The sequence below is a fragment of the Echiichthys vipera genome (genome assembly GCF_963691815.1).
Source record: "Echiichthys vipera genome assembly, chromosome: 19".
NCBI lineage: Eukaryota > Metazoa > Chordata > Actinopteri > Perciformes > Trachinidae > Echiichthys > Echiichthys vipera.
The window spans coordinates 14,458,533-14,471,929 of NC_139844.1; the positions used below are offsets into that span (position 1 = coordinate 14,458,533).

Here is a 13,397-nt window from a genome sequence, read left to right on the forward strand (position 1 = left end):
ATCTTATGATGTTCAAATTGTGCTGATCCTGTGCTGTTTATACACTATAATGATATATGAAATCACAGTTTTGGGTCTTGGGTGTTGTGTTCCTGCTATTTTGTCCACCAGTGGATTTATTTTTAGCCTCTGTGTCCCAAAGCCTGTCAGCCAATGTCAAGGTTTGGGTCAGTCTAATATTTGCTCTCCATGTTCTTAGAGCTTCTGCAGAGGTCACTGCAGATCACAGAGAGGTCAGGCAGATCAAGCTGAGGAGCAGATGTCTGTGTCACATTCCTCATGTGGCCTTCATCACCAGGACGATGTGTGCCTGTCTGCAGGGAGAAAAGGCCTGAAAGTACAACTCTGTGCCTTGGGTTATACTGGCCGATGATTTTGACTTTGAGTGTGTTCAAGTGTTGAACGCTGCAGCTGTAGTAGACCTAATCAAAGTCGGTTTTCTTCAGGATCTGCTTGTTGGAGGACCAAAGTAAGTCTGGTCTGAGTCATCTACCAGTTTGTGTTTAATGTAAAACATGTTTTTTATCTTCACATCATCTAAACAAGTTTAAGAGTTGATCAAAAATGGAATTAAACACGGTTGAAAAATGGTAAAAAAAAAGAAAAAAGCTCAGACATGCTTGAGAATTTTAACAACTATTTATTGTCTTGAAGTATGTAACAAAATAATCGCTATGAATAAAAACCGCATTTTCGCTTTGTACAACTAAGAAAATGTTTACAGACAAGCAAAACTAATTGTACAAAAGTAATGGTAACATTGATACACAATAACAAAAAGAAGGTAAAAACGATAAAGAACAGAACATCCTCACGTCAGTGTGCAAACCGTTTATACAGATGGATGTATGGCCTTGTGTAAGGCAACAAATCCTGATAAATTATTTAAATAGCATTTATCTACACACACGCACACACACAAATCAACCTCACAAACAGCTAAGACAAAACAATAATTTATCTACTAAAAACAGCATTGGACATACATGATAAAGCAAAAATTATTTATAAAAAAAAGGAATCTCCCATTTTACTCTTATTTTCACTGGGGTAGATCTCGGGATTGGGAGTTCGTTGTGTTTTCAGATATGAAATGTCATACTATTTACAGCTCATGCTACAGTGGCACTAAGTTGTCCATCATTTCAAAGGAGTATGAAAAAGTATTTAGGTTGTGTTTTTGTTTGATCAAATTATATAACAGCAATGAGGTAATATTTGTACATCAAAGATCTCCTTTGTTTTTCATCTCTCTCTGAAGAAAAGGCACATAAGTCACATACACTTCATGCTAGATAGCCCTGAAAAATACCTAATTCACTTTGTATAGCGGGAGATGATAGACACTGACACTTGGCTGTACCTGATTTTTGATCAGTTTTCACTGTGATATTGGATCGATTTTCTTTAACCGTTTTACTTTGCTGCCTACATTGTAGGCAAGAGTCAATAAATTACATGTATTTACATAATTTCAAATTGAAATCCTCAGAAGCTGAGGGAGATAAATGTCTTCAATGACCAAGGTTTTGATGTGAGACGGGGAGTATTTTGGAGGGAACACTGGGTCTATTGATTTTCTGTGAAATTGTTCTCAGAATGTTTCTTACTGCTTTTCTATGGAAAGGCTGCACTTCCACCTCACCCTGAGAATGTAGTTAATCAGACAGCATCAACAAAGCCGATGATACTTGTAAGTTCAAAAGATAGCTGACCTTAATGTAATTGTTTTATTTCTCTTCTCTACAGAGATTCGTAGATTGATGGGTTAAAGCACTTTCTTGTTCCAGTCTTTCACATACAGTACATGCATGACCACAAACATCAACAACATAATTTTCCCATTATACTAACTCCCGCTACTCCCAACTGTTTTCTTAAGTCCTCAAAAACCAAGATCCCTAAATAATTTTTTTCCTGTCTTCATCCTGAGTCCTTAAACGTTGTATCATACAGAATATACATCCTGGCAGATCTGGTAAAGCATAGGGAATATTTCATCAGTTATTTCTTTGGGATGTCCATCCAGAAGGTAAGGTAGAAAGGCACACAGGCTGAAGAGGTGAGAGAGAGAGAGAGAGAGAGGAGAGAGAGAGAGAGAGAGAGAGAGAGAGAGAGAGAGAGAGAGAGAGAGAGAGAGAGAGAGAGAGAGAGAGAGAGAGAGAGAGAGAGAGAGAGAGAGAGAGAGAGAGAGATGTAAAGGCAAGTGCATAGTTGTCTATGGGGAGCCGTTCCCGCACAGATGAATGAGTTCTTTCAGAGAGCGAGAAAGCAGGCAGAGTTGGGATAGAAAGGTGTTTGTGTCCTACTGGCAAAGCTACAGGGCTTCTTTTATTTTTTTCCCCAGCTCTCCCTGCTCTCGTGGATGCTAAGGGTGGAGGAGATGGGGCTCTCTGATCCTCAACTGGCAGTCAACCGGTTGGTGCTCTGCCCAAACCAGCTTCAAGTTACCCTGAGGCTGACCACATGCCCTTTGCCTCGTCCAAGTGTGCATGCCGCAGAAGAAATAGTTGCGGAGATAAAACGGTCCCTGGACTTTTCATCAGAATACGTAAGTTCATACTTTATACAAAAAGGTGCATTCCTCAGAGCTTCCTGCGCTGTGCATTTAGGCATCTATTGAAAGAAAGAGACATTATAAAAGAGTTAGATATGGCCTTGGATTTAAGAACAGAACATCAAATACTTTCTAGGAAGTTGATTTTGTGTAAATCCTTACCTCTGCATTCATACTTGAGGTCTGAAAAGTATACCATCTCTTGTGAGAAGACAAAAAGACCTAGCCTGCCGCCTGCATATGTCTTGTCATAGATGCTACCAGAATCTGCCATGATCTTCTTGCCCTCGTACATCACAACTCTGTGAGGAATAAAGGAAAAAATTAAAGTTGGTGAGGTCCAGAGCTGGGGTTTGGATGTCAAACCCATGTGAAGAGTTGAATGTGAATTCTCTGCCCACCTCAAAAGTCCTGTTCTCGGTCTGTGGATCAGATGCCATCTGTAGGCGGTAAAGTCTTTCCATCCAACGTTCTTAGGGTCATGCCAGAGAGTGCGGACCTAAAGAATGGGGAAATAAACAATGATTGGTTAATCTTTTTACACATTCCTATATGAAAATCATCCATACTTTTGGAAGTGGGATAAAACTTCCAAAAGTCCACCGAATGTCTCACCTGTCCTGGGGTATTTCCTGTGTGCCAGAGGGCATTCCTGAGGTGCTCTCCTGGGCCAGTGGTGGAGTTAACCACTTTAATGGACAGGCCAGAGTAGCCCTGGGCCTTGGTGGGTTTATTCGACCAGTATGTCTGAGTAATCTGCTTCCACATCACCACATAGAACCTGGAACTGGACTGGTAGCCGAACACAAAACCGGCGTAGTCATCATCCCTTTCTGTGTTGATGAAGAAAGTCCCACTGAAGTCCACTGAATTGAACTCGTGGTACCCTGAATGAAAAATGCAAGTTTAGAGAATTTCAATGCACATGTTTTGAATGTATGCTATTTGGGCGAGATAGAGTGAAAATATGTTGAGTGCATTTTGTAAACGCACTCAACATATTTTTTACTTACCAACAGCAATGCCAGGGTCGCAGTTGACAGTCTGAACCAGCTCTTTGCCCTGATGGCGGACGACCCAGTTAGGATCAATCTGGGAAGTGCCTTTGGGGTCTAGAGGAACCATCTGGAACTTGCGGAAGTCTGTCTCGCTAATGTCAAAGTTCTCGGGACACACGTCGTAGATGTCAGGCACGTTGTCTTGGTCAAAGTCATCTTTGCAAACATCTCCCCGACCATCACCTGACAAATATACATTACACAATCATTACTAATTGTACCCAAGGTTTTTTGAAGATCTCTAGAGACACTGTGAGCTGTGTTTCATCATATTGCTTCTCTGTCCTTTAAGGCTGAAACATGGCCCATTTTGCTCACCATCAGAGTCAAGTTGGTCAGGGTTGAAGGCCAGTCTGCAATTGTCTTTGTCATCAGGAATACCATCGTTGTCGTCATCATGGTCACAGGCGTCTCCCTTGCCATCCTTGTCATGGTCAGCCTGGTTGGCATTGGGGATGTATGGGCAGTTGTCCAGGTTGTTCTGGTGTCCGTCCTCATCGATGTCCTGGTTGCTGTCACACTTGTCTCCTACCCGGTCATCATCTGAATCCACCTGCAATGGTACAATGTTTTGGCATCAGAGTGATTACTTAATGTATGGCTTAAGGGGACAAGGAAGTACTAGCATGCTGACAGAGGTTATATACATTCCACTGTGCTTATTCCCTTTCACTGCAGTGTTTCCTGCTACCATTGTTCTGTCATCTCTCCTCACCTGCTTTCATTGGGGACTTTCCTTAGGCTGAAAACACTCTGACTCCTTAAAGCTGCCAAGCTCAATTTGTCCAAGGTTTTAGCTACTGAAAATCAAACATCACTCCACAAGACTCTGTTGCTCCTCCTACTCCAATTTGCTTGCTGAGCAACTCCAGCATCTGTAGTAAAGGGCGAAGTCATGCTAGCCCTACCTGGCAGAACTAAGAAAGAATAGGGGCAAGCCAAATTAATGGAAGAAGACGAAGGGTAGGAGCAGGGGTAGGAATTGAGGATTTGGGTAATTGTACAGAACAATTATTCTGGTGTCAAAGATCTCAATAAGACCAAAACTTTTGAAGAGGCGTTTTGTGCCGTTTTTGTAGTCTTTGGAACAGCATACATTGCTGTGTCCATGTCTAGACTTGACTCTTTCAGCATTAAAGTGCAGGGAAAATCACTCTCAATTCACTGTTTAAAGACCACATCAGTGTCGATTTAGACTCGCCCCTCTTTCCCCCGTCCTTTTCCTGAATCCCGTTGTTCAACACATTCCTATTTCTCAGTGTAGCATAGCACAGGTGGACTGAGCAGGCCTGTGGTGTGCAGACAGGGCACGCACACAGCCCAGGGCCAGCTCATTCCTCAGTAATATCCAGCCTAGGGCCTCTTCCCTCACATTAGCCAGCTAACATCAATGGACCATTGAAAAGACCCCTAGCCCCCCACCACGCCTTATTGAACTGATGTGCCCTTGAGCTGCATACAGGATTTACTCCACCTTTACATGGCGTGATAAAGCTTAGACAGCTACACAAGGCTAATCACTGAGGCTCTGTCTCAATTGAAAGACAGATATATGCTGAGCTATAGAGAAAGGCAGGGAGATGAATGTGGATTATTGTTGGTGGGTGAGGTGGAAAGAAATGAGGAAGGGTGGTGTGTGTCCACACACCTGATCAGGATTATGTTCCAGAGGGCAGTTATCGCACATGTCTCCAACTCCGTCCAGATCTGTGTCTTTCTGGTCAACATTGTACACATAGGGGCAGTTGTCTTTCTCATTCATTATGCCTGTGGAATTAAATACAAAATATTACTCAAAGCATGCCCTCACTTCAGAACAGATGAAAAGATTTCCAGTGCATCATTTGCATTAAACTTTCCAGTCCTTACCATCTCCATCAATGTCTACAGCACAGGCATCTCCCTCTCCGTTGTTGTCTGTGTCCGTTTGGTCTGGGTTACTGTTGTAAGGGCAGTTGTCACAACGGTCACCCACGTCATCGCGGTCATAGTCATACTGCCTGGGGTTGTACACGAATGGACAGTTGTCCTGTTTCAAAAAGAGAGACAAAGGGGAAGAGAGAGAGTTGACGATAGGTTTACAGGTGCAGAGCTTGTCATTTGTCATCTGAGCCTGAGTGGATCTTTTTACAGGGAGGGAGTGATGCAGGATGAAAAGGTGCTTTATTTTTTGGCCCTGTCCCAAGTCCAATGTTGGGATTAGTAGACACACAGTGCACCTCAGTGTTGGAATTTGAGGTTTTGGCTCAGGCCTAGGAGAAACATTTGCTTTCCTCTCTCCACCTGTCTTTTTATTAGAAGGCAAAAATTGCAGAACACTCACTCACACACACACACACACACACACACACACACACACACACACACACACACACACACACACACACACACACACACACACACACACACACACACACACACACACACACACACACACACACACACACACACACACACACACACACTACCTTGTCCACTGCTATGGCTACATCTGGAGAGTTTTACTTACCCTATCGTCAGGAATGCCATCATTGTCATCGTCATTGTCACAAGCATCTCCAATGCCGTCCTTATCGTAATCTTCCTGCCCAGAATTGGGGAGGTTGGGACAGTTGTCCTGAATAACAAAACACACAACACAGTCAGAGATGACAACAGACATACAAGAAATATGACTTTAACTCTGCAAAAACAGTCATTTTTTCGTCTTACTTGGCTGCACGGAACCACTATACATGTACCTTTTTGCAGTGGTAGGTTGCGTTCTCCACACAAACCAAGTCAGCATTAGGCCATCCATCCAGATCTGTGTCCTCTCCACAGATATGGCCGTTGCCTGCATAGCCTGGCTTACACTCGCAGCGGTACATGGGATCGGCAAAGTGTCCGAGGTAGTTGCAGCGGGCGTTTTTGTTGCAGTCATGGCTTCCATCGAGACAGGGATTACGAGGCGTGCACACCTGGAAAGTGAAAGGGGATGCATACTTTGAATGATCTGTGATAAGCCTGGCTGTGCATAGTCCAAATTCATGGCATTCTGTTCTTGGAAAAGGGCGACTTTCATCACCATAGATGAGCATCTTCCTGCCCTGGAGACGCAAATGTACTTGTAACTGTTATTCCTGTTGTTGATATTTAGCATATATCATATCTATTTTCTATCTGTTCCCTGATCAACTGCTTGACACAAAGACAAGACTGCACTTGCCTGTTTTTTAGCAGTAGCCTGCTCAACACCTCTGCCAAATGGTTGGGGTCCTGAGTAGCGAGGAGGGCAGGGCAGACAGTTGTAGCCAGGATCTGTGTTTTCACAGCGGTGCACACCATTAAACTCAAAGCAAGCATCTGGGACCTCCTTGCACTGTTTTTAGGAGAAAAAGAACAAACATTGAAATAATTAAGACCAGATCGATGTTGCAACAGGCATCAGATCATGTTTGTACCCGTCAAAGTAATATTACAAGTTCTAAGGATTTTTTTTTTTTTACCTCATCAACATCTTTACACTTGATACCATTGCCAGTGTAGCCAGCTGGGCACTTTCCACACTTCCAGGAACCATCAGGGAAACTGGTGCACTTGGCCCCAGCAAAGCAGGGGTTAGACAGACACCCATCTGAAAATAGCAATGTTGTCTCATTATCAAGACATCATCTGCAACATCAAAGGTTTTATGCAGATGTAACCTTTTTTTTTTCTATAAAGCAATTCCTTTTCAGTAATAATCTTATTGTGAATGGAGATCTCCTTATATAAAAACATAACTAAATTAAAACTTACAATATAAAAAGATGCCAAAATCATCAGTAATATTGATATAAAAACAGCATGTTTAAAATAACACAGATACATGGAATTCAATTTAAGAAGCTCTGTACGTTATTAAAATGCCTTACCAATTGGACAGGTTTTCTTGTTGCACGTCTGGCTGTCTTTGGCATTACCAACACACTCTTTGCCACCGTATTTTGGTGCGGGGTCATTGCACAGGCGTTTGCGATTCTGGACACCACCTCCGCAGGTGAGAGTGCAAGTATCCCATGGTGACCAGGGTCCCCAGTTGCCATTGACTAAGGGAGGCAAGAAAACATGATTATTTTCTGTTCTTGCAGTGTACAACACAGACATGCAGGCAGGAATACCAGAAGGTGAGACTTACTGGGGCATGGAGATTTCTGACACTTCTCAGTTTGCCGGCCTTCTCCCTCACAGTCTTTGCCTCCAAGCTGAGGGGTGGGGGAGTTGCAGAGGCGGATACGGGTGATGACACCAGCACCACAGGTGACGGAGCAGGATGACCAGGGTGACCAATGGCTCCAGCTGCCGTCCTGCTTGACTGAAGGCAACAAAGAAAGGTCAGAAGGTCAGAGGTCAGTTATCAGGACGCAAAGAGATGGACAACTGTGGCACTCATATATAATGAACCACAGATGATAAAAAAAAAAAAAATAACCATATGTAAATTAGGCTGGATCTACTAACAGGATCTACTTTCTTCATTTCTGTCTGGCTGATGGGTGAGAATAGGTTGTGTTAACTCACATCGCTTGTCACACTCCTGGAGATAGCAGTCGCGGGTCTGCACAGAGGTGCCCTCGCAGTTGTTATTGATACGGTCGCAAGAGCGCCCGCGCTGCTGGATGCCCCGCCCACATGACACGGAACAATGAGTCCATTCAGACCACGGCGACCAGCCGTCCTCTGCATAGTCACTCGCTGAGCAGGAGGGAGAGGGAGAGAGTATGAGAGAGAGAGGGGAAGAGGGAGACAATGAAAGAGCTATTCCAGCGAGACAGCACCCCCTCACAAACACCCCAAGCCTAGATGAGGAGGGAAAGCTCTTAAAGCGGAGGGTTAATAGTGTGGATTTAGCTGGGACTTGAACAGATAGAAGGCCGTCTGTTGAGAGGGAGGGCAGAGACTAACACACTGACAGAAGCTGGAGAAACAGAAAGGGCCACTGTCCTCAGGATACACAGGGATGCCCCATTGGCTTTTCCCAAAGAGGAAACTGATTTTGCAAACATTTCCCTGGGTGTGTAATGACTTCAACAAGTGGCTGAGGTCTGAATGAATGTGGCTCCCCCTGTTTATTTAGGTTTTAGGCAAGCATTGCAGCCAAGCCTGCATAGGTATGAGGAACATGTCACTTCTCCTCATGTAGAAGATGGCTTCACTAAGCAGCCAACCGATTTTCCATCCTGCTTTAACCATTTTGGCAAATTACACCCATTTCAAAGATGTTTTGGAGCACAAAGCGCCAATGTTCCAAACACATAAGCACCCTTTCATTTACTCGGATGTTATTGCAGTTAAATCATCGCTAAAGTTAACATATTTTCTCTTGAATAGAAACCTTTACATTCAGGAAAATATTTGTGGCTTTTTTGTTTTGTATGGCAAAAAACATAGAACCTCTTTCTGTGTTTGCTCCATTTGTTAGTTGAAACATATACATTCTAGCTTTCAGGGGCCATTTATGCAGTAGCTTACAGTGCATGTTTACATAAAGTAATGTAATTGCAGTGTGCTTTCCTATAGCTGTGCAAATTCTAACAATGAGTTGGGCTTTAGAAAACACAAATCCTTACGTGTTCCACAGCGTGGGCAGCACTGTCCATCAGGAACAGTAGCATTAGCACAGGGGATCAGGGGGCAGGAGATCTTGCGGCACACGGTAGCAGAGTTCTGCCAAAGCATAGAGATCAAATGTATGGTTAAACACATGCTCAAATACATGGATATCAACCAAATGTCGCTGGAATTTTCTTACAAATTAAGTCCAGGTGTTGTGTTAAATCCCCATTTCCAGCTGGAATTGAGAAACTACCGAACTTTGTCAGTAATGTGGAGTTGACTACTGTGAAAAACTGTTTAAATTAGCATGTGTTACAGGGTGATTTTTTTTTTTAAACCCATGTCCGTGCAACCAACTCATTAGGCTCTCTGCTCAACATCCGAGCTTGCACAGATTTACCATGCCTGAAAAAAGCAGGGGTTCTGGCTGAGAACGGAGACCCCTGCAGACAACCACCTGTCCACGTGGTCAGGGGAGGATGGGAATGAGGCCAAAGTCCTAATAATGGAAGTTGGTTTGACTGTGGAGCACTGGACTGGGCGTCGAGCCCCAAATAAGTAAAGTCAGCCTGCCAGCACCACCTGTGTGGGTGCGGTGTGAATGACTCAGGGATAACAACTATGCATGCTAATGTTCTCCCTCCTGGATTTGATCACTGAAAGGGGAAACAAGGGGAAATGGGGACAACAAGCGTATCAGTAGAAGAGGAAATCAGGACATAAAGCTTATTTGTGAAATGCCGGAATCTTCCCTGCCAAGTGTTTTCCCTTCTTTCCACTTGTCAGAGCCAAGGTCTTGTTCTTAATTACAATGCATCACTTAAAGTCTGGTCAAGTCCCTCTAGGCCACAGTGGAGTTGAACTTCTGTCAACAGACCTCTCATTACAACCGTAAAGGCGGTTGGCCTTCTGCCAGACCTTCACACTACTAATTACTGAGCAGACCAGTCGAGTGGTGCTAAGTGTGTGAGTGCCTCGGTGTGAAGTGTCTTTAGACATGGGTGTGTGTCTGTGCGAGTGCAAACAAGTCCGAGCACAGAGTGCATCCCCTCACACGTGTGTTTAAGTACGTTAAAGACAATACAATCTGGAGCTCTCACCTGACAAGTGCACTCGGTGCAGAAATCGACGGTCCACTCATCTTTGTTCTTGTGCACGATGCCGTTGTGGATGCAGACGCCACTGTGAATGCCAATGCGGTTCTTAATAAGCTTGTTCTCATCCGTCTGGAAGGGAGGTGAAGTAGAAAACAACAAAACGTTGTTGATTATTTAGATCCCAATTATTTGTACCTGGGCAAAAGTTTCAAGTTGTTTATGTGCTTATAAAAGGGCTAAAAGAGGGGGGCCTGCATGAGGTAGACAAGGTCATTGTTAATCTAAACAAGATTTTACGATGCACAGAGATAATATATTTGTAAACAGTTATGAACTTATGCCATAAATATGTTTAAATTAACTGGTTTTGCTGACAATGTAAGATTCCATTTAAAGTTTCATTTTGCAGCAATATTTGCAGTTTCCAGCACTTGTGCAGGCCATAATCTAATTTAAAAGATTCCACATCCTCCCCTTTTTTAGAGCACTGAAATTATTTTTAACCCCATTTGATTAAAATGAATATGATTTTAAGGAGCAAAACCTGATCGATATGTTAGAGTTACACCATATCCATTGATATGTTTCTGTTATTTTGCCCGACATCAATGCACAGGTGGTAATTGCAACACAGAGACTGGCCACATCTAACACACACACACAAAAGGCAGACAGGCAGACTGTCTCTTGCACTCTGCCACCAGACGGCCTGGTGGGTTTCCTCCTTACCAGCTGGCGGAGTTCATTGGACAGCTCCTTGACCACCACACCAAGACTCTTCAGCTCCTTAAACATGCTGACCAGGTCCTCACATGAGAAGCCACAGACCATCTGCAGGTCTTCACCAGGGCAAAAAAAAAGGAAGGTCAGGAAGTTACAGTGAAGGTAAAAAGAAATAACAATTATCATTCCTAGTCTAGTCTGATCAGACTCTAGACTGGAGTCTAACACACAGACATGAACCAATATGAAGGGGGGGGGGGGGGGGGGGGGGTCCACATCATGCCAGCAGTGTTTACCTTTAGTCTTGTGTCCGGTGTACTCAGTTCTGATGGCTGAGGAGCCGTTGAGGTTCTCCAGGACCATCGAGTCAGTCGTCATGGCTGAAAGAAGAACAGTAAATCAAACCAAAAATTTGCACATCCAGTGTTGACTTATTAATGAACATCCCACACTGCAATACATCATTATGAAAAGTTATAAGTTAATACTGCACAGGCCACAGAGGATGACACCACAGTACCCTGAGCTATTTGTAAACTGACATTCCTGAGTGACAAGTGATAAACAGCTTCCCATGGAGGGTTTTTATGTAGAAATTGCACACAACTGAAGTGATAAGGACTCGGTATTACATGCAGATGAGTAAACACGCAGGATGTCTGATTACTTACAGCTTTGGCAGCCTTTGTTCCGAAGGACGGCATCCAGTGATGCTCCAAACACAAACCGCACGTTTTGTAGGACCCCCTGCAAGTATTGATAAAGTTTAGGCTATAGATCGGCACATCAGTGAATAAAACCGTTTCCCATTGCCTCAGTCTAAAAGCATTCATATCAGACTTGTTGGTGCGTTTTTACGCTTCACGGACACAATTACGCATTTGTGTTTTAAACAAAACTCTGTACTGACAACATTAAAATGAGACGTGACTGGATTGTCTCTATGAAATAAAACTAATCTCCAAACTTTAAACTCAATCTCCCGTCTATACTGGCCCGTGCGCTCACCATGAACCTGTCTTTCACGGCTCCCTTGCCAATCCTGAGCTGCGCGTTGGCTGGAGTTTCCAGCGTCAGGATGTTCTGGATGGGCGCATCCAACTCGGCGGTGTTCACCTCCTCGCATCCCGCATACAGCTGCGCCCGGTCCTCCTGCACGAACAACGTGATATTCTTCCAGTGGCCCGTAGCCAGGTCCGCATCTTCAATGGAAACCACCTGCTGCTTGTTTTCGGTGGAGAAAACTATGTCCAAGGTGTTCGCCTTGCCGTTAGAGACGATCTCAAACACGGGACCGGATCCATCCTGCTTCTCCACGGTCAGGAGGCTCCCCCTGGTCCGTTTGAACTGCTTGAAGTTGAGCAGGAGGAGGAATCCCCTCTCGGCGTGGATGGAATCGATCAGGTCCCTAAAGGCGCTCTCGGGGACCGGGGGGATCAGGTCCGGGTTGAGGATCTTGTAGGCGGGGCTGTAGGGGTCGTCTCCTTTCACCAGGGTGACCCCGTGGTTCTTCTTCGGGACTTTGACGAGCTCAAACAAGTCATACACACTATTGTCATCTCGACTCTCTGCGGGTGAATAATAATAAGCAGTCAGTCTTTGTCTGGCAGTGCACTGGATGTGTGTTTTCACTTTCAGTACACTGCAAACTTAAAAAAAAACTCACAATAAATATGAAATAGTGTCCTATCTGGAAAGATAACTAAAATTCAGATGAGTTCAAGTTTGATCACTTAGTTGAGCCAAAACTCACCCGCGACTCGCGCACTCTCGCAGGTCCAACACATCAGTAGCAAAAATATCCCTGTCAACTTCATGGTGAAGCACCAACCTGCTGCCTGTGACAAATGACGATAAATAACACCACTCTGAATATTTACAACATGGATGTCAGACAAGTCAGTGTGTGTGCAACAGGTTGAACACATAAAAACGATATTAAAGTCAGTCACAAATCAATGAACATCGGTGCAGCTGCAGAAATCTTTACCACTCACCTGCTTAATGAGAACAGCAGAGCAAAAGTACTGAAATCCCGAAAAAAAAAATTAGAAATCCAGTAATAATCCTCAAGAATGTATTTATAGTGAATAATTAAAAAAAAATGTTTTAAAAAGGTTCCACAGAGAAAATAACCTTTTTTTTACTTGAATGAAAATGTGTCCTTGCTGGGATCAGCCGCTAAAAACTCCCTTATAAGCCGAGGGGGACAAAGTGCTATTTAAATAGTTTGATGCCATTCCTAAGAAGTGCCCTCGTCCAATCACTGTGAGGGGAGAAAAAGGGACGAGCTTATCCTCTTAGTTCAGAGAGAGAGAGAGAGAGAGAGAGAGAGAGAGAGAGAGAGAGAGAGAGAGAGAGAGAGAGAGAGACAGACAGAGAGAG

At 43.9% G+C, this 13,397-nt stretch overlaps 1 protein-coding gene across 1 annotated transcript; it reads right to left on the bottom strand.

Moving 5' to 3' along the window:
* Positions 1 to 624: 624 nt before the first annotated feature.
* thbs1b (thrombospondin 1b) lies at positions 625 to 13,189 on the bottom strand. Its single transcript, XM_083934038.1, has 23 exons — positions 13,010 to 13,189; positions 12,766 to 12,850; positions 12,021 to 12,580; positions 11,684 to 11,759; positions 11,309 to 11,392; positions 11,019 to 11,128; positions 10,293 to 10,418; positions 9,207 to 9,303; positions 8,158 to 8,331; positions 7,775 to 7,951; positions 7,512 to 7,685; positions 7,104 to 7,231; positions 6,824 to 6,976; positions 6,357 to 6,575; positions 6,125 to 6,232; positions 5,485 to 5,644; positions 5,264 to 5,382; positions 3,934 to 4,168; positions 3,571 to 3,798; positions 3,173 to 3,444; positions 2,959 to 3,056; positions 2,720 to 2,859; positions 625 to 2,616 (listed from the first exon to the last, which is right to left on the bottom strand). Exons 2-23 carry the CDS (start codon positions 12,827 to 12,829, stop codon positions 2,609 to 2,611), a joined length of 3,510 nt encoding a protein of 1,169 aa, XP_083790164.1. The 5' UTR covers positions 12,830 to 12,850; positions 13,010 to 13,189; the 3' UTR covers positions 625 to 2,608.
* Between the last annotated feature and the right edge of the window lie 208 nt (positions 13,190 to 13,397).